Below are 21,218 nucleotides of genomic sequence, written 5' to 3' on the forward strand. Positions count from 1 at the left end.
CAAGAGTATGAATAAATATTGTGCCATATGATCAAATAATGCATCAGTTATCTTGAGACAGCGGGCGCAGACCTGCAATTCCACAAACGTAATTTTGCGAGACGCATTTTGGCAAATAAAGCAAGCGAAGCAGGAAATGAGTGCTGACACCTCAGGTCTGTGCAGCGTTATTGGTCTATACCTGAACTCCAGAATTACCATTACATGCTAAACTAGAGCTGAAAACCACACCGGATATTTTGCCAGCTTACATAATGCTAAACACAGGGTTCCTACGCATTTTCCATTTCAAAATTACACACTTTTCCAGACTTCTCTGTGGATTTTTCAGACTATACTTATAGTAAAAAATAAATGATTAAGGGTGTAACAATTAAAAGTTAAATTCCCAATATTGAATTCACAATTTGATGCTCTCACAAAAAGTAGTGTTACCAAAATGTCTCGTCAGTACCAATACCAGTAAAATTTCTTAGTTCTTGGTACCATAGCAAAAACTATTGGAACTACTTAACTATTTTACTTAGTTATTCGATAATAAAAAATATTAAATAAATTGAATGAGTTAATTATTAATGCTAACAATAAGTAAATACATTAAAACAGCATGTAGCCTTATTTTTCAATTAAGAAAACATTGCTTTAAAAAGGTCAAGTAAAAAGCTACTAATAAAATGAAGAACAAAGAAACTCATTGTCAAGTGGCAAGTCTATTAGTTTTCATTTACACTTCAAGATCAGTTTTTCAGATTTTTTTTCTCCCATCCGCTGCTATGGTTATCACGGTGACAATCATCACAATTTCAGATTCAATCCCAGATTTAAATATGTGACCCTGGACCACAAAACCAGTCATAAGGGTCAATTTTTCGATTTATACATTTTTTTATACATTTATATTTATTTATATGGTTTATAGATGTTTAGTTTATTTATACATCATCTGAAAGCTGAATAAAAAACTTTTGATTGATGTATGGTTTGTTAGGATAAGACAATATTTGGCTGAGATACAACTATTTGAAAATCTGGAATCTGAGGGTGCAAAAAAATCTAAATATTGAGAAAATCGCCTTTAAAGTTGTCCAAATGAAGTTCTTAAGCAATGCACATTACTAATCAAAAATTAAGTTTTGATATATTTACAGTAGGAAATTTACAAAATATCTTCATGGAACATGATCTTTACATAATATCCTAATGATTTTTGGCATTAAAAAAACTAATCGATAATTTTGACCCATACAATGTATTGTTGGCTGTTGCTACAAATATACCCGTGCTACTTATGACTGGTTTTGTGCTCCAGGGTCACATATAATTATCACTTCTAAAAAAATTCATATGCTCAACAGACATATCTGTGATTGGCTAAATGCTTCAAAAACAATTGTAAATAGAAACCTTTGACACGCTTCACAAATACGCCAAGCACAGGGGCAGCAGTTACACCTGAATAGAAATATTCATAATTCTGCTGAGCTAAAAATATAGGACTATGTTTGACACACGTTTTATGAAAAACAGAATAGGGACAATAGTCTGGAAGTCAAACTTTTTTCCATACTCTGTTTTCTTTTTTTCTATATATATATATATATATATAGACCTGAAAATGACTAAAATCAAATTCTATACTTTTCCAAACTGCATAGGAACCCTGTAAACAATCCACAATGTAGCTCTTTAAGAAATAAAGAGGCAAGCAAAACATGGTCAGGTCAGGATTGTGGCTTGCCTATGATTCTGCAGAACACATTAACTAAACAGACTAAATGGTGAACTTTCAATTTCCCTTAAAGGTAAATTTAAGACAATGAAGAAGGAAGGACAAACAAAAATTCAGAGAACTGTCATCTAAAAACAGACACCCACATCCTATTCACAGAAAAACGCAGAGGACACAAATACCATCTCACTCTAATGTGAGCCACAGAAACAACTTGCTCCAGTGCAAAATTCCTCAAACATGGTGAAGGGGGAAGAAAAGACAATGAACTTTTGAAATGTATCACTTAAAGGGATAGTTTGTTCAAAAATAAACATTCTGTCATCATTTACTTGCCCTCATGCTGTTCTGAATTTCCATTCTTCTGTGGAGTGCAAAAAACGGTATTTTTTTTTAAGTAATATTACGTTGCTTATTTTATACAACAACAGGTCATAGTGACTTAATCTGTTAATCTTCAAAAATTACAGAAAAAAAACTAACTAACGCAAAAATGATCAATTAAATCCATACCACTTGAACTGAATTTGAGAATCAAATCAGTCCAATTCATAAATCAGTCATTCAACTGATTAATTGAAAAGAATTAACAAAAAAAATAAAATACATTTACACTTACATTAAGTCATTTAGCAGAAGCTTTTATCCAAAGCAACTTACAAATGAGGACAATAGAAGCAATCAAAAATAAAATAAATTCACAATTCATTTGAGTCATTTGAGAATCAGATCAAATAGTTTACTGAAAAGAACTGAATCAACAGAAAAAAGATTAATTCAAGAATCATTTAAGTAATCTGGGAATCTAATCAAACAGTTCACTGAAAAGAACGGGCTATTTTATCATATAAGCTAACATTTAACTTCAGAAGACTTGAAACAAAATTGTACAGTGCCTTTTTGTTGTGTTTTTTTTTCCTTAATGTGGTCGCTATAAACTGTTGTTGTATGGAAAGAGCTGGCTAATGATTAATTATTAATGTCTAATGTTGTGTTCCATGGAAAAAATAACAGCATACAGGTTTGGAACAACATGAGGGTGAGTAATTAATGACAGAAATTGTATTTTGGGTGAACTATCCCTTTAAATGTAGCTATTTGCCTCTAACACAGTGAAGACACTGAAACAGACAGACAGAGATGTGAACACACACAGACATATGGAGGAACTGGGACATTGTGCTAAAGAGGTAAAGAGGCTCCTCACTGGTCCATAGAGAACTCAACGACTCAAGGTCGTCATTTGGTTCTGCCATTTGGAATCAGAGAACAGTTGCATTAACATTATCTTTACTTGGATAACACCATCAGAGTTTGCATTTAGATTTTCAAGTCTATATATAAAAACAAAAGCATTATTGTCTATGGACCAGAGTCGGATGCCTTACAGCTGTACCTGGTTGGAGGTGGCTGATTCAGCAAAAGGAACATTGGTGACTGGGGTCGTAGCCGACGAAACAGTGGAAGTGGTGGCACCGTGCATCATGGGAACTTTTTTCAGGCGAGTCAGACAAGAAACAAGGGAAGGGGGAAGGTGGAGGGGAGGAGGAATGTTATGAGTACCATGACATAATATGCCATAGTCATGGCAACTACGTCTTCATGTACTGCAAAGATGATGTATTCACTCAAGTACAAACATGCAAACAGAACTTAAAAACATTTTGTTTCGTTACCTTTTAGCTTGGAGAGTTTTATCCGATCACCATTACATTTAGATAAAACTATTAAGGGTAAAATAAAAACATGGCCGTCATCAAAATCACAAACATTTGGAACAGACGGGAACGTCTGACTGTCATATTTTGATGGGGGCCAGAGAATGGATAAATATATATGCAGTTCATTCCCATTCAAATTGCCTTAAAATAATATGACACTTTACTTCTTTGGTTAGGAGCTAACCTGATAATGAACGACATTAACGTTCTACAATACTTGTAAATATTAATTAAGAATTGAATCTAATAAAACCAGCTAAAGTTAAAGAGATAAAGGTCATATTATAAGAAAAACTGCAAATTAACACAGCATAATATGTACACAGCAAGTGCATCACAGATGTCAAATACAGGCATGCGCACAGGCACACATTGGCACACTCACTGGTTCAGCACAGATCTAGTGTTTTGACCGGATTGTTACCAGCTAAACGACTGTTAAGGACAAATTTAACTTGGCCAGCTAAAAAAGGAGATCATTGTTCATCTATGGGCATGGAAGTGTGTGTGCAACTGCATTTCTGCTAGGATTATTTTGGGTTTGTTAACACTGAAAGTGAGCAGGGGTGATTTCTACCTTTCTAAACGGGTGAATGGTAAGTTTGTGTGTGTGTTTGTGAGGGGAGGGGACCTAGTCTCTACCCTCACCAGTATGTCCAAGCCCTGACAGGTAACGGCTTTGGGGGGCCCTGCAGCTGGTCCAGTCCCGCCTCTCCCAGCGGCCCTCTGTCATTAGGCCTGGGGGTTTGAAAAGGCCTATAATAGATTTCAGGAGGTGAGGGAGAGGAGAGGATGAGGAGGAAAGGGCACAAAGAAAAAGGAACCAGTCTTAATGAGTCACTCTGAAGGCTTTGGCCTTGCTTGTTTGTGCCCGCACTGTGCCGTCAGCTGCACACGAAATCACACGCACACATGCATGCACAAACACATACGACAAGCCGAAATAATGAGCAAATGATAAGAAGTGGTGAAAGCAGACAGGTTGGGTGTAAACGCAGTGACAGACGGGACAGGGTTGGGCCTCCAGTTTGAGACGTAATGAGGGAAATGACTGTGTAAGGTGCACACGTTAAGCTGTCCTTGTCATTTTCAGTACTGACCATTACATATATCTTGTATTGACGTTATAAGGTGTTTCTTTGACTATGAGCACTTTTTTTTATTTTTCTCCTAAAAATCAAGTCATGTATTGTGTTTAACAGTATTCTTTGGTAAAAATGAAGGTGACAAATGAATTGCTAGATTAAAAAAAAAAAAAAAAGATCACAAATCAAATATGCTGTTTATGAGTGATATATTTTAGTAGCTATGAACAATACAATCATAATGTGTAAAAATATATATATTGATTTGAATACTGTTTTTTTATTTTTTTTATTTTACAAGTTACAATTCTGTTAGAATACTGTTCTTTCACAATTAAAATGGAAATAGTTTATGATAATTACATTTTCACAATCATCTTTTTTTTTGTCTTTTTTTCCTCAAAGTCCTGAGCATTTCTATCATATCCCAAATGATATAATGTGTTTAATAGCATTCTTTAGAGGAAATAAAATGTTAAACATTTTTTACATAAAATGGCCAACACTTTTGTCTTGCTAATGCTAAATTTACAGCTAGCATTTCAAAAAACAGCAGCTAGACTGAAAGTGCCACACAAAAATATTTTGCTCAAAAGTGATATTTAACTTTTCCTACTTTTATTTATTTGATTAGCATCTGTAAACAATGCAGTCATAATTATTATATTATAAAAATTATATTATATATACGATTGATTTGAATGAATGATTTGTAATTATTTTCACAATTATTAAGAATTTCAAGGAAATGGTTTATGGTCAATTCTGTTTATAAAGGTTTATAATATTATTTCTTTGTTTAGATTAACCATACGTTTGAAATGTTGTAATTCATGTTGTTTCATGTTATGATAAAATTTTATTATTTGGATTGGATGTCTGGGTCTGGGACAAAAAACTAAAAAAAACAATGTAATCTACATATAATAGACATGTGAAAAGTAGCAAAAATGAAGGGATGGTAAGTTTTAACAAAAAACAAAACACTAAACCAAAGAAAAACCAAACCAAACAAAGCAAAACACCAAATTGAAGAAAAACCAAACCAAACCAATACAAAACAACACCAAACCAATCAACAAAACAAAACAAAAGTGCCCACAGCAGAAGAAACACCCCATGATATACTGCTGGGCCTGCTGGGAGTTAATCGTGGATCACCCTCCTGTCTGTCACAGATCTGAGATGCTGCTGTAAGGAAACCACTCATTCAGAGAGACTGGGAAGTGACCTACCAATGCCTCCAGATGGAGCCATGCAGAATACGGAGCCTGCATCACCATGCACAAAGAGCCCAGGAGAAGAGAGACCGAGGAGGATGGAGGAGTGGAAGAGATGCAGAGAAGAGGGAGTGAAAGCAGCATGAGAACAAGACAAAACAACTTTAGAGTTAGTGACACACAGCGAAAGAGCGATGACCGTCATTATGGACGACATGGTGGCGAGATGGAGACACGGACACAAAGCAGGGAGAAACCAAGAGGAAATGAATCACGCTGGTAGAAAGATCCTCATCAGGAGGGGGATGTTAACCTGGCTGCCAATCTGTTGTTGTACTGATACGCTTTCTTGTCTCATCAGCTGATTAGCCTAATGCTAGCAAGTCAAGCCTAATGCTTGATTTTTGCACCAGCATTCACAGCACATTTACATTTCGAAATGTGCCTTACATTGGAGTTAAACAGAAAATTCAGTGGGATCAAATCTAGGATTGAGCTTCAATTCATCCATCAGGATTTGACTGAATCAGGAAGGTGCATATTAGCTAGGCTATGATACAGCCATTGTTATGTCAATAGAAAAAAGCAATTTTACAAGCAGAGAAGACTATTTTCTTGCTTTAAACTAACATGCACTGCATAATCAAGCATAAAACATTTATTAAAAAAGTTAAAAGGGCCCGTTTTGATTTCATGTTGCCTATAAAGACCTCATGAAATGGCAGTTTTCTTTCCTGCACTGATGTATTCCCTACTGAAACAAAATGTTTGGGTGGGGTATTTTTATACCGCCAATATAATGTAGTTTACGTCACAGCAGTGAAACATTATTTGCTACACGGTAATGTTAGTAAACGGCAGGTGGAATTAGAGGGACATTTTCAATCTAGGGAGCATCTTACTGGGAATAAAACCTGTGTAGTACAAAATTTTATTTTATTTTTTTGGTTTATTTTCACAGAAGAGAAAGACTGTACATTTTAAAAGCATATGAAGCACTAGCATATAGCTAATCTCAAAAGTAATCAAGTGCGGCAGGGATTACATATTTTTGTAGACCACAACCCGAAAACTAGTTTGCATTTTTAGTAGGTTGGTAAATAAGGTTTAAAGGGGTCATGATGCTGCTAAAAAGAACATTATTTTGTGTATTTGGTGTAATGAAATGTGTTTATGCGGTTTAAGGTTAAAAAAACACATTATTTTCCACATACTGTACATTATTGTTTCTCCTCTATGCCCTGCCTTTCTGAAACGCGTCGATTTTTTACAAAGCTCATCGGTCTAAAAAGCGAGGTGTGCTGTGATTGGCCAGCTATCCAGTGCGTTGTGATTGGCCGAATACCTCAAGCGTGTGACGGAAATGTTACGCCCCCTACCATATTGTGATGCCCTGTCAGGCCGGAGCGATGACTCAAAAACATTAAAACCCATTATAAACGAGGCATTTTCTTTATGCACCAAGAGCTTGTAACACTTCAAAGATATCAACACAAGCTGAAGATCTTTTAAGTTTTACTCTGACAAAATGTGTTGAATAAAGCCACTTGTGCTTTTTTAAAGCTTTTACTTGGCTTTAAAAAGGTGGCTAACAAGTGGCTAAATAGGACTACAGAGGTTGTTTGGGACATTAAGCATCATCACACTGAACAGTTAAACTCATCTACGCACTAGTCTGCCTTTACAGCCTCATATTTCATTAATAATCACTCTCTTGCTAGCTATTCAAGCTTATATTGGGGTGTAGTTTATTTATAGCCTATATTTAGCCTTTTACTTCTGGCGATTGTATTTACGCTTCAAAATTCATAAGTTATGTTCATTTCTAAAGATTATCATGATGAACAAAATGTGTAAGGGTTATATATCATTGTTGGTCACAGAGCTCATTATATGCAATTTTCCAAAACCAAATAAAAAATCCTATTGGATTCTTGTAAAGGGAACCAGGGTGATGCTTATGGCTTGGCCTAGAAAAAAAACATGTCAATCACTGCAGCGCTCTAGATTTGGACTAAAAGCCACAAAACTCCTATTTTGATTTCACTGGGTCTTTATTAAAACTCTCTGCTGGGTGGCAAACATACTGTAACTATCCTCTCAGAGCCTCTTTATAAGGCCGAAGGGTTGCTGCTACAGCCATTTAGGCAAAATACTAGCTTTTTTACTGATTATTATTAATCTAGCTTTTTTACTGATTATTTGAGAACAGTGAACATAGTGCAGTGCAGCATCAGAAAAAGAGTAGCTAATGCTCAGGTGCAGGTGCATGAGGAGACGCGGGACTGTATGCATCATGGGACAAATTAGCATGACATGTGCATAGGGTGGACTACTACGAGATAAAGAGAGCAAGTGGGCTTACAGGGAGAGAGATGGCAAGCAGAAAAAGTGCTCAAATCCTCGTCTAGCCGGGCACTTTGTCTTTAAAGTGCTGTATGTATGTAAGCCAAACTATTACAGGAATACAGTGATATTAGAGCACAGCTCAGGGGAAATCATCTGTCTACGTGAGCTCACCTGTGGGAATGAACGCTGGCTGCTGCAGCTGCATGCTGGCCAAAGCCTGCTGGTAGTGGAACATGCTGGGGTTGAAGACGGCAGCTGCGCCATTAGTCTTCTCCAGGGTCGGTCTCTTTGGTAGCTGTTGCATGGCTCCTGGTGGCAAAGCCTGAAGTGATCGGGATGACAAAGAAGAAAGAGGATAAAAACAAAAAGAAAAAGAAAGATGGTGGGTAGAAAGAGACGTTAAAGATAGCCATGATACTGAGCTACAGGAAACTTTGTACTGTGTGTGTTCATGTCCATTCATGACAATAAATCTGACATACTGTGTGTTTGTCATTGTAAGTGTTGCAAACCATTTTTTATAAATAAATAATAAAACATTTTCAAAACATTGGAGACATACTTGACTACTTCTTTTAGGATGCAACAGAAAAATGTATAAATTATCTTTTTTTATCATATGTGTGTATGTGTGTGTGTGCATGTGTGAAGTTCAAACTTTTAAACAGGACCGAGTATATACAAACTTCCAATCAGTGTTGGGGGTAAGGCTTTACAAGTCAAACGAGTTACGTAATCAGGTTACTTTTTTCAAGTAACTTGTAAAGTAACGCATTATTTTTAAATTTACAATGAAATATCTAAATTACTTTTTCAATCCCAGCCCAGGTGACAAAAAGTAACCCAAAAGTAACAATGCATTACTTTCCATAAAGAGTAACTTAGTAACACAATTAGTTACTTTTTTATGGAGTAACGCAATATTGTAATGCATTACTTTTAAAAGTAACTTTCCCCAACACTGCTACCAATATATAATCATATATACAGTTATGGTCAGAATTATTGGGGGTGCTGCGGGCGAGGCTTGATGTTGCAGGGCGGGGCCATGGTGGGGGATTTTTGACAAAATCCTAATATTAAACAGTCCAAACTCAAAACAAAAATTAACATACAAATGAAGAGAGAGTTATATGCGAACCAATATATATTTGCGCTTTTGTGTTTTTAGTTCAAGAATTTTACTAAATATTATCAACGCTGATAAGCAAAAGTTTTGGTCAGTGCACTTTGGCGAATTCTCTCAGAAACAACAAAGTGCAGATGTAGCCTACATGCAATGTAAATAAGAGACCAATTCATCATACACGGCAGACAACATCACTGATTATAACTTATAGCTTTTTTAGAGTACTTACACTCACGTCTAGACTGAATTCAGTGATATTCTTTGATAATGTAAATGTTCTTTGCTCCCTGTATAATTTGTTCGTTGTTTGAATAATCGAGGATATGCGGCGTTATAATTAAACTTAAAATGTCTTTTTATTAAACGTGATCAGGTTAAATACAAATTCAGTCTTATTGAAATATTTTTGTCATAATATGGAAGCCTACTTGCCTAAAATGTTATGATTTGCGTAGTTAATAGATTACATTAGGCTACAGTGGTTTGAGCGCGTTTGACCAGATACTAGAGCGCAATTAAAGAGCTATGCTTATGTGATTGCCGGGGGCCGTCTTGAGAAGCGAGAAAATGGCTCATAAAAAGGACGAGGACTTGAATGGTTTTTACAAGTCGGATGGAATGTAAAATTACGGTAATATCGCGTGAACGTCACATGAAATTCTGTCAGTGTGAGGGGGAGAAATAGGGACGCAAGTAAAATACAACGGCACTAGGCTATATTTCTGGTCAGTTTAATAAATAATTAATCACAAAACTATCACAAAAATTAAGTATCTTGGGGATGATCGAGGGGCACAAGGAAAATGTCAGACCCAGCCCTGTGGCGGGGGGTGCTGCAGCACCCTCAGCACCCCTAGTTCACACGGCCATGCTTTCATTATGAAATAAATGTTTTTCACCAGTACATCTTGGCCACAATTATTAGCCCCATTTTATTTAATATGTTTTGCAACTTCCATTTGCTGGGATAAGAGCAAGGTAATAGCCTATAATGCCCTGAGGAATTTGGAGAATACCTGGCAATAGATCGGAGACCATTCTTACATGCAAAAGCTCTTCTTATCTTTCAATGTTCATCTTAGTACACTCTCCTCTTCAGTTCACACCACTAATTTCCTATAGGGTTCAGATCAGAGGACTGGTGGCCATGGCAGAACCAATATTTTGTTTTCGATCATTGTCCTGATGAATGATCTAACCAGAATCCAGAATTGATTTTTAATCTATTGGTATTTGATAGAATCCATGATGACATCTATTTGAACAAGATGTCCAGGACCTCTGGTAGAAAAATAAGCACACAACATTAAACATTCAGCAGTATATTTAACCGTGGACATTGTATATCATGTGTGTCAAAAAGCTTTTTTTTTAGATTCATCTAACCATAGAAGCTGGTCCTTTTTGAAGTTCCAGCCGTGTCTGACAGCTAAATATGCTGGAGTTTGTTTTTGATGAGAGCAGACAACTTGTGGTGATGGCGGCGCTTTTTAATATTTTTTTAGGCTTTTTGACCTAAAGACTCAACTAATCTCTGCAGTTGTCCAGCTGTGATCCTTAGAGAGTCTTTGGCCACTCAAACTCTCCTCCTCACCATGCATTAGGACGATATAGGCACACATCCTCTTCCAGGCAGATATGTAACACTTCCTGTTGATTGGAACTTCTCAATTATTGCCATGATGGTGGTAATGGGAATTTTATTGCAGCCACTTTCTATTTTGTGAAGCTGAAACATATTTTGCCGCACATCAGAACTATATTGTTTGACTTTACTTATTGGAATAGATGATTAAGGGAATTTGGCTGGACATGGCAGGACAATATCATGTTTGTAGTCACCCTGGTGTGCTAAATTAAAAAAAAAATGAATGGGAATATGAAGGGGTGCTAATAATTGTGGCCAACGTTTATTGGAGAAAAACATTTTTATTCACACTGAAAACATCTCTATATGTCCATCCTAATACATGCTAATTGTTTTAAACGATAACAAGAAATGTCCTTGAGCAGCAAATCAGCATATTAGAACGATTTCTGGTTTGTGACAGCTAGTGCTGATCACTTGTATGCTCATCAACTACATTGTATTCTGTAGTTTTAACGCAAAGCGAAGATTTTTTAATTAATGGTATATGCTGTGCTTCCTTCTCTGACAAATGTCTGGGAGTGCTTCTCCATTTTTCTAAAGTGGCATCAGAAGCATGCAGCCTTGCATGAGGAAGAGCGATATCAGAAAGAGAAACTGAGGTGAGGCGTCTTTACCAGCCTCTGATAATTAAACACAGAATGCTCAGTCTAGATGAAGGCATAAAGAGGAGGATGCACGGCTGTCTTCCACTGTGTAATTCTGTCTTAAGACTGATATGCAACATGATAAGGGCAAGGTCAGCAGGAAAGAGAATATCTGTGATTCACTAACCGAGGGATGATGGGGGAGCAGTCCGACCTCATGATTTACACGAGTGAACTCAATCCCACAACCCAATAATAATGTGCTGTACTGTATACAGCTCAACAGTCGGGTTCCTGAAGTAAAAAATCTCAATCCAAATCTCCACAGTGAGACTGATATTAAACAATAATGCATAAACCTTTCAAGAAAGACCACCTATGAGCTCTAAGGTTATTAAGACGGTGGTATATGTTTCTGTAGATTGCATAAGCTGGTGATTTAAACTTCACTGAAAACAATTGCTTAACTGCCAAATTAATTACAGATGAGGTATTGCATTACCCACAATTCTGTAGCGAGATTCACCAATCAGAAGTTGTTGTTTCCATGGCAATGAAAACTGCAAACCCCACAAAATATTTTTTTTGCATCTATATTATTGTTACACAGCTACTTATCTTGTTAGTTATTAATAGATGTTGTAATGTAAGAGCAAAAAATATGTTTTCTAATAAGGAACCACATTAAAAAGTTTTGTCTAAATAAATTTAATATTAAAAAATAAAATCAATCACTGCTAACACTTTATTTTAAGGTGTCCTTGTTACACGTTACATGCACTTACTATTATAACAACACTTAATTATGCATAATTACATGCAAGTAACCCTAAACCAAACCTTAACCATATAGTAAGTACATGTAGTTAATAAATATCACTCAGTACTTAAAATGTATAATTACACTGTAACAAGGACAGCTTAAAATAAAGTGTAACCCAATCATTTTAAATGCTACAATCTGAATTTGTACCACATTATAATGTACAGAAAGAAAATGGATATTTATTTTGAGATTTGCTTTTTTGCTTATTTTGACAAAGGTAATCTAAATGTAAAAATAGAAGAAATGAGCATGGACAATTAAATATCCAATATTAATTAATATGCAAAGAACTATTATTGGATGACAAGCAATATGGTACTCATATAAACTTATTTTGCATCTCTATTAAAGATACATTCTTGCGTCATTTTTCGGATTTTCAAAATCTAATCAAATGATAGAGATTCCTCTCTGAGCTAGTTGGTTTACTTTACATTTTCAATTTTCTGAAGTGCCTGTGGAGAAAAGTATTGAGAAATATACTTCTAGAATCCAGACTACAAATGTATTCAGTTTCATTTCACTTCTAAGACAATGATTAGTTTACACAGAGATTGTGGCTGGTTTCTTGCAGCATTAACTCTTTCATCCAAAACACAAACTGAGCTATTAGAAATGAACAAATCAGCAAACAAAATGAAAAAGACACAAAAATGGGTGAAAGATTAAAGTACCAGATTGAAAGTTGGATGCAGGCTGCGCTTCAGAGGACACTCTGAGGGCTGGGTAAGCGAGCAGTGACCACATGACGATGGCAAACCAATCAACGACAGTAGACATAAACACGAGACAAGAGAATAAGCCGTGAAGGAACAGATGCAGCTGAGGTTACAGAGAGAGCTGGGTAATAAGCTTGTAGGACAACAAAGAGAGCTGTGAGGATGTAAAGACAATCAAGCAGTGTTCAAAAAGAATGACAGCATGAACCGAGAGGGAATCAAATAAAGCCAACATATGATAGAGCCTCAGCCAGACCAGGTGACTGCAGGAAGCAGAGGAGGATTTTTGGATAAGGTCCCCACATCTGTGCACTGTAAATAAACCTTTGTAAAAAATGTTACATGATAAGACTTGGGGAGACTGGGATAAAAATTACACATTATGAAAGGGAAACTGTCTGCAGTACACTCTCGGGTGGGAGGCTGCTAACTAGTGGAGGTTTCCGTGGGAATTAATTGCTTGTTTTTTCCTTTCTTATCATTTTTCTCTCCTGCACCTGCACTGCAGACACTGTTTGCAACCCATCACTGAGCCCAGGTCTTCATACATCACATAGGAGACAAAGAGCTCGCCTGCAGGCACACACACACACCCTCCTGCGGGGGATCTGAATTATTTAATACACACATTGAACGTGTGTGGAAAGTGAGTTATAAATACACACACCTTCATCTGACACTAGTAAAGCTTACTGAAAATGGCATACTGGCCAAATCTAAGGCTGCTGGTCACTTAGGTTACTCCAGTGGGACTGTTCCTGTAATACGTGTAGTGAAAGTTGCCTTGGATAAAACCACATGCTAAAATGGCTACTTGCTTACTAAAATGGCCCAGTATGACATGAGATTTGATGAATTACTAGCCACATATTACAAAAAAGATTTAACTCCGTTTCCACCGAAATGGTGCGATGATGTAGCTTACTACATAACACCGTGCATTGTGGTCTTTGTTTGTTAGACTTGTGAGTTTGAAAACAAATGTGAACATCCCAAGCAATTTAAGTCAGTGTTTATGATCATGAGCTGCATAAGCAGATGCAACTGTGAGAAGTTAAAATGGAATAAATAAACATTAATAAAATCCAAAGAAATCTAATGATGCATACACTACCGTTCAAAATTTCGGGGGCAGTAAGTTTTTTTAATTTTTTTTTTAAAGAAATGAATACTTTTATTCAGCATTCATGCAATAAATAGGTCAAAAGTGGCTGTAAAGACATTCATAATGACATTCAAAAGATTTCTATTTCACACAAATGCTTTTGAACTTCCTATTCATCAAAAAAAAAAAAAAAAAAGTATCATGGTTTTCTGTGGGATATTACATTGTAAAATGTATTTAAATTATTTTCAATTGTAATATTTCGTAATATTATTTGTATAATTTTACTATATTTTTGATTTATAAATGCAGCCTTGGTGAGCTTCACAGACTTCTTTCAAAAACACACACACAAAAAAACTTACCGACCCCAAACTTTTGAATGGTGTGATAAAATATAATTGAATAATGAATGTAATCATGAATTTAATAATAATAATAATAATAATAATAAATAAATAAATGATTCACTCACTCGTTATTCATTTTAACATTCATTATTTAAAGGGTTAGTTCACCCATTGTTTTCTTAAATTTTGTTCCGAAGATGAACGAAGGTCTTACGTGTTTGGAACAACACGTGGGTGAGTAATTAATGACAGAATTATCATTTTTGGAAAAACTAACCCTTTAATGTTAAAACAAAGTGCCTTGAGTTTGCAAGTCATGTTTCGATTAAGTTTGATTTATGCCACAACAAGCTGCTTTTGATTAAACGGTCAGAAGTTATTTAAATGTGTAACAAATTCAATTAATAGCAATGACTTTGATATATTATATTTGTAAATAATTTTATTTTAGATGGATGAATAAAATAAAGAATTTTTCACAAATTAATATGTAGCTTAATTATCAATATGACAACTCCATATTGTTGCCATACTGTCTTTACTGAAGGCATCATTTTCTATACTGTGATGTGTGTTTGTTATAATCATGGGAATTAGTGCTTGTGATGCCATTGTAATGGGATCGTCTCAGTAACTCACCATGGCAGCAGCATTCTGGCTGGCTTGGTGCTGCGCCGCCTTTATCCGGGCCTGTAAGTGAGCCGGAGGGTGAAAGTACTTGCATTTGTCACGGGTGCATCGGCCCTTAATGTAATCCATGCAAACAATGACGGAGTTCTCGCTGCCGTCCACCATGGCGGCTTCCATTGGGTGGGCATAGCGGCAGTCGTTCTCCCCGCGTGTGCAGTTCCCCCGCTGGAATTCTCGACACACCTGAGAGCAGGACAGCAGAGATTTACTACCACCCATTAGTCACGCTGAAAATCACACTTAGTGACAGTCATTTCAATTCTTATCATGACACAATAGCATTATAAACTAGATTTTTACATTTGGTAAAAGAAGTGTGACCCTTGCCCAATTCTATGTTGAATGAATGGTTGCCAGGATGTTTCTATTAGGGTTATAGATTCTTTTAGCATGTTGCTTTGTAGTTGCTAGGGTGTTTGTTAGGTGTTTGCTCATTTGCCCAGGTCAAAATACGCCCAGCCCCAAGTCTACATCATATTCTGGCCTATATATTTGACTCATTCAATGCTAGTCTATAGGATTTTTGGTAACGCTTTACAATAACAGTATATGAATAATCATAATACTAATATCTAAATTAAATATCAAAAACTAATCTTTACTATGACATGAGTCATATGAATTCATGTGTGAATAATGACCACCTTGACTATATGTTAGTTCATACATGTACATACAACTGTCTATTGTTATATACCTGTACATACAATTGTCGATTTGTATATTTTTATTCCTTATTTACTTGTTCTATTTATTTTATTTTTTTTATTATCTGTGTTTTTTTTTTGTTCTGTCACTGTCATTCTGTTACACTGTGGAAGCTTCTGTCACGAAAACAAATTCCTCGTATGTGTAAACATACCTGGCAATAAAGCTCATTCTGATTCTGATATTTGTTAAAGTATTCGGATAAGACTTCAAACATTCATATGACTCATGTTGTAGTTAAGATCAGTTCATCAAGATTAGTTCAACTCATCAACAGTTTATATTAAAATAATATTTTATTTAGGTATATGATTATTAATGTACTGTTATTGTAAAGTGTTACCGGATTGGTTCACCATTTGCGCTTGTTTTAATTGCCAAACATGGTCTAACTATGGGTCTGAAGTCTGATGACTAAAAGCTGGAATACACTTCATGACTTTCTCACAGATTTTTGCCCTGATTGGCAGTCTGGACGAGTCAGCGATAGATGCCAAAAGTCAGACCCAGGACTGCAGATTTTGGGCAGTCAGATGACAGATTTCACACAAAATTCCATCGTGCATGACGGGCACAGATTTCTTTTAGCTTCAGACAATGATTCAATACAGTCTGAGGATATCAAGCATGTTTGATATTATGAGCTGATTTAAGAACAGATACTGATTTCATTTGTTATGTGACTTAAAAGGGGTCATGAACTTCGAAATCAAAATTCCCTTGATCTTTTGATATATAAGAGGTCATTGTGCTATAAAAATATTCTGTACGTTTTAGAACTCAAAACTTTCTTGCTAGTCTAAAAACAGCTTATACCGAAGCCAATCTGCCAAAACGACGCGTTTTGGAATATGCCACTTTATGATGTAACTGTGTGGCTAAACACCGCCTCAAAGAAGATCAACGCCTGATTCTACATCACTGCCTGTTTAGCCCCGCCCACTCATTTGTGCACATAATAGGTAAATGACAAGAGTGTCAAATGTAGGTCTACGCAGAAACCAAACGATAAACTTTATATGATGAACTTTTTTTTTTTAATGAAGATCCAGCCCACGTCAGTTAGAAGAACTCTTTTGTTTTGTCTTTGGTTCACTTCATTTTACCGCGGATTCATTTACAAACAAAGCACAATTCGACGCAGGAGATGCTGTGCCAGCTATATTGGATCACGAGTGTGAGTAACTGTTTTCATTACATGATCACTATTGCTTTGTCTGTTAAACAGATCATTTGATATGTACTGAGAATTTAAGTATTTTCTAGGAAGGCTGTAGGCTGTATATAACATATACAACTGTTAGCCAATCATAGCAGTGTGCGTTTACTTCCGAGTAACAATCTACATTCTGCCACGCCTTTTCAAACAGAGAGTTCTGATGAGGGGGGTCAAAACAGGACAGAAGATAGCCTATTACTTCTAAATTATGATGTTTTTAATGTAAAAATCTTGATAACATTATAAGTTGGCCTTAGAGAACAGTAGAAAATAATAAAACGGCAGTTCATGACCCCTTTAAGCAATGAGGCACATTTCTGCACGAGTTTGTTGCATTTTGAATAACTTGAAAAGACTGGTAGTCTGTGATCCTCAGTTGTTTAGTGTACGATGTGTAGTTTTTCTCTATAAACACTATGCACATGTATGTGACGCCTAGTGTTTAAAAATCTGTTCCTAAAAGTCGTGTAGTGTATTCCAACCTTTAGAAAAGTGACAGCACACAATTTGATGTGTTTTTAAGTCTGTAGCACAAATGGTTTAGAATGAGTTACATGCCGAATACATGTTTAGCAAGATATTACTAGAGACAGAGCAAGTTGTTCACTGTGTTTAACACCTCAAGCTTGTCTGTGCGAACATGCTTCTGCGTTGAATTTCCGTTGCCCATGGCGATGCCGGTGGGGCTCCCCGGGACCAGCACGGGGGCGCTGTGCAGAAGCTCAGGCATGAGACTGATGCCCGGGCTCATGTGGCTCAGGTACGGGCTGAAAGCCATGCTCGGACTGTTGGCCAAGGAAGGCGTTACTGGGAACGAGGTCTGGATGAGAGACACAAAGATAACAAGGGATAATAACGCAACGTTTTCAAGCCAAGAGAAACGGTCGTGATGTTGTTGGTTATTAAAATGGGATCTCACTATGGGCTGCAGCTGAGCTCCAGGCAGCATGAACTGCATCTGCTGGGCCAGCATGGCGGCTGCGGTCTTCTGCTGGATCAGGTTGTTCCTGCCATTTATCTCCAGCTGGGTCTTGAGATGAGGCGGAGGATGCAGGTACTTACAGTTATCACGTGTACAGCGTCCCTTAGAGGGGTTGAAGAGGGAGACACAGAGAGAGACAGAGAGATGAATTACACACTGAATCTCAGCTACTAAAAGATCCAAGACTGCGTGACAGGAAGATAAGGGCTCCGTGATTGAGAGGATAAATTAAACGGGAATCCCTAGACATTCAAGCGTACCGATTCCAACTCTCCACTATAATACAAACATCCGAAACCCCATCAAATGAAAAGAAAACAGCATAATCTCAGGAGTGCTGGAAGGTCTGAATTTCAAACGATCAGAGGAAACGGCAAAACGACAGCACCGGGACACGGGCGGAAAAATTTTCACTACCTCCAAATGAATTGACAGTGACAGCCTTCTCTTTCTGTCTGTCTGTTCACATCAACAATCTGCCTGTCTGTGTGGCTGACAGATTATAGAGCCCTTGTGGCTGCTGTATATGCTCATACTACATATGGGTCGGACATATAGCATTATGTTTATCACCCAGCTGTCCGGGCAACATGTTGAACGGCGAGCAGCAGACACGGTTAAATACACACAGACAAACTCAATGAACCCATGGAGCAACGCCACTTGCTCTGCAATGCGTAAGGTAGTGTAATAACCCAATAGGGAAAGATGTCATTCCATCAGTCCAGCAGTTACATATTTCTGCTGATGGTCTGTTGATAAACCGTCTCTATTTCCCTTAACACACCTTTCTTTTGTTCCTTTAGACAATTTTATTCCTTTTTCAGGTCAAGGAGCTCTTGGGGGATAGAGAGTTTTTTTTTCCTCGTTTAAACTCTGTTTTAATGGCTAAATTAAAAAATACATATATTAATTAAAAAGCATGACTAATTAATTGAAATCATGAAACTTGCAGAATTTAACAGCAATTTATTAAAAGTTTAACAAAAATTAAATTTTTAAGGCTCAATGTAATACATTTTATTTTTTTCTCAAATTCAGGTTTATTTTTACCAAATGCTGTTTTCCATTAATTTTCTGCATTCCATTTTAACGGTTTCATTAAATTTTAATAATCAAAAGCATCTCTAATAAATTAACCAAACCGGAAACTGTGCATCGGCGCGATTCATTCACACAGAGACGCAGAACATGCAGTATCCATATTTCAATTGTATTTTTTCAGCTTAATATTCACAGAAACTAGTCCATATCAGTGACATTCCGCCTTATACACAAATTTCATTTTTATGACTGTATTCTGGGATTCCGTTTGCGTTTTCCGCCTCGCAGAAAACATAGGGCCCTACTAGGGAATGGTCACAATGGTTGATTAATCGTTTAAAATGCAAAAGTAATGTCTGCACACTGATATAACTGCTCCGTAAAAAAAAATTTTATTGCAACGTTTTGACCATCAGGTCTTCATCAGGCACAGTGCATTTTTAATTAATCGATTAGTCATCAAACTTAAAGGGTTAGTTCACCCAAAAATGAAAATTCTGTCATTAATTAATACTTTTTTGCGCACAAAAAGTATTCTCGTAGCGTCGTAAAATTGTGGTTGAACCCCTGATGTCACATGGACTATTTTACCGATGTCCTTGCTACATTTCTGTGCGTTGATCGTGGTAATATCATTGCCGTCTATGAGAGGGTCAGAGAGCTCTCAGATTCCATCAAAATAACTTAATTTGTGTTCCGAAGATGAACGAAGGTCTTGCGAGTTTGAAACGACATGAGGGTGATCAATTAATGACAATTTTCATTTTTGGGTGAACTATCCCTTTAAAGCTTAAATGATCTAGACTGGTTTTAATAGTTAAATAGTTTAATAAGTACAGGGATTAGGAAAAGTCAGTCACTGATGACATCTGCTAAAAAAGAACGGTGACAGTTTGAGAGTTAGAGTGAGATATATTTTGATAAAAATGACAAACAAATGATTTTGATAGATTAATCACACACATTCTTTCTTAAAGGGACAGTGCATGCAAAAATAAAAATTCTATCATCATTTAGTCTCCTTAATGTTTTTCTTTATGAACACGAAGGACATGACCTGCTTCTCTTTTATACTCAATGATAATGAATGGTGTCCAAGGTAATAAAGCAAGATTTATATTCAGGTCTATCTTTTAGTCTGCTCCACACAGAAAGCTATCATACGGAATAGAGTGTGCAAGTTATGTAGACTACTTATATGGTAATTCATTTTGGGGCTTGACAGCTCGTCCACATTCACTTTGACTGCATTGAAAGAGCCGCTTGGACTCTGCTAAACATCTCCTTTTGTGTTTTACAAAAGCAATAAAATCTTACAGGTTTGAAATTACATGAAGGTGAATAAATGATGGCAAAACGTTAGTTTCATTTAACATTAAAGGGGTCATATGATGCGATTTCAATTTTTCCTTTCTCTTTGGAGTGTTACAAGCTCTTGGTGCATAAAGAAGACGTCGTAACATTTCCGTCACACGCTTGAGGTATTCGACCAATTACAACGCACTGGATAGCAGGCCAATCACAGCACACCTAGCTTTTTTAGAACGATGAGCTTTGTAAAAATCGACGCGTTTCAGAAAGGCGGGGCATATAGGAGAAACAATAATGTACAGTATGTGGAAAATAATGTGTTTTTTTAACCTTAAACCGCATAAACACATTTCATTACACCAAATACACAAAATAATGTTCTTTTTAGCAGCATCATATGACCCCTTTAAGAATGAAAAAACAGATTTAATGTAGACAATTTATTCTAAAAGAAGATTTGTACTCCTTATGCAACTCTTCAGTGCTCACAAAAAACTGCACTGAATGTCTTCCTTTAATGCAATTATATATTTGAGGGAGGAAGAGCTAAAACACATCTAAATGCTTCACACTGCTCTTGTAGACGTCATCTGCCTGATTGCCTGGAGAGTTACGACTATCTGCGTCAGCAAGCATGCAAAAGCAACAATGACTTGGATTTGCTGTTAAAACTTCTCATTCTTTTTTTGGGGGGTTGGATAATTTTTACTTATGTCATTGCAGCTTTAATGGGTTGTTGGGCTCACAAACCGAATTGAGCTGCTTATCAAGGAGGGCATGGTTCCAACAGAATGGA

The 21,218-nt window shown here is 36.5% G+C and overlaps 1 protein-coding gene and 1 long non-coding RNA gene across 19 annotated transcripts in view; one reads left to right on the top strand and one right to left on the bottom strand.

Annotated features, from left to right (window-relative positions):
• mbnl3 (muscleblind-like splicing regulator 3) overlaps positions 1-21,218 on the bottom strand; it is a 52,147-nt gene that overhangs the window by 6,498 nt on the left and 24,431 nt on the right. For 5 of the 18 annotated variants that reach the window (XM_016446485.1, XM_016446486.1, XM_016446487.1 and 2 more), the window contains exons 3-9: positions 17,705-18,169; positions 15,108-15,341; positions 12,969-13,016; positions 8,276-8,426; positions 5,771-5,806; positions 4,099-4,206; positions 3,126-3,220 (exon numbers count right to left, since the gene is read on the bottom strand). In XM_016446485.1, coding sequence (XP_016301971.1) covers positions 3,126-3,220; positions 4,099-4,206; positions 5,771-5,806; positions 8,276-8,426; positions 12,969-13,016; positions 15,108-15,341; positions 17,705-18,169 — 1,137 coding nt within the window. The remainder of the gene's footprint in view (positions 1-3,125; positions 3,221-4,098; positions 4,207-5,770; positions 5,807-8,275; positions 8,427-12,968; positions 13,017-15,107; positions 15,342-17,704; positions 18,170-21,218) is intronic. The other 13 variants (XM_016446496.1, XM_016446495.1, XM_016446493.1 and 10 more) reach the window with 12 other exon arrangements.
• Positions 7,263-17,192, top strand: LOC107658081 (uncharacterized). Its single transcript, XR_001630745.1, has 3 exons — positions 7,263-7,567; positions 15,471-15,474; positions 17,181-17,192. It is a non-coding gene; the product is annotated as an uncharacterized LOC107658081 (long non-coding RNA).

The sequence above is a fragment of the Sinocyclocheilus anshuiensis genome, unplaced genomic scaffold (assembly GCF_001515605.1).
Source record: "Sinocyclocheilus anshuiensis isolate Anshui unplaced genomic scaffold, SAMN03320099.WGS_v1.1 scaffold227, whole genome shotgun sequence".
NCBI classification, from domain to species: domain Eukaryota; kingdom Metazoa; phylum Chordata; class Actinopteri; order Cypriniformes; family Cyprinidae; genus Sinocyclocheilus; species Sinocyclocheilus anshuiensis.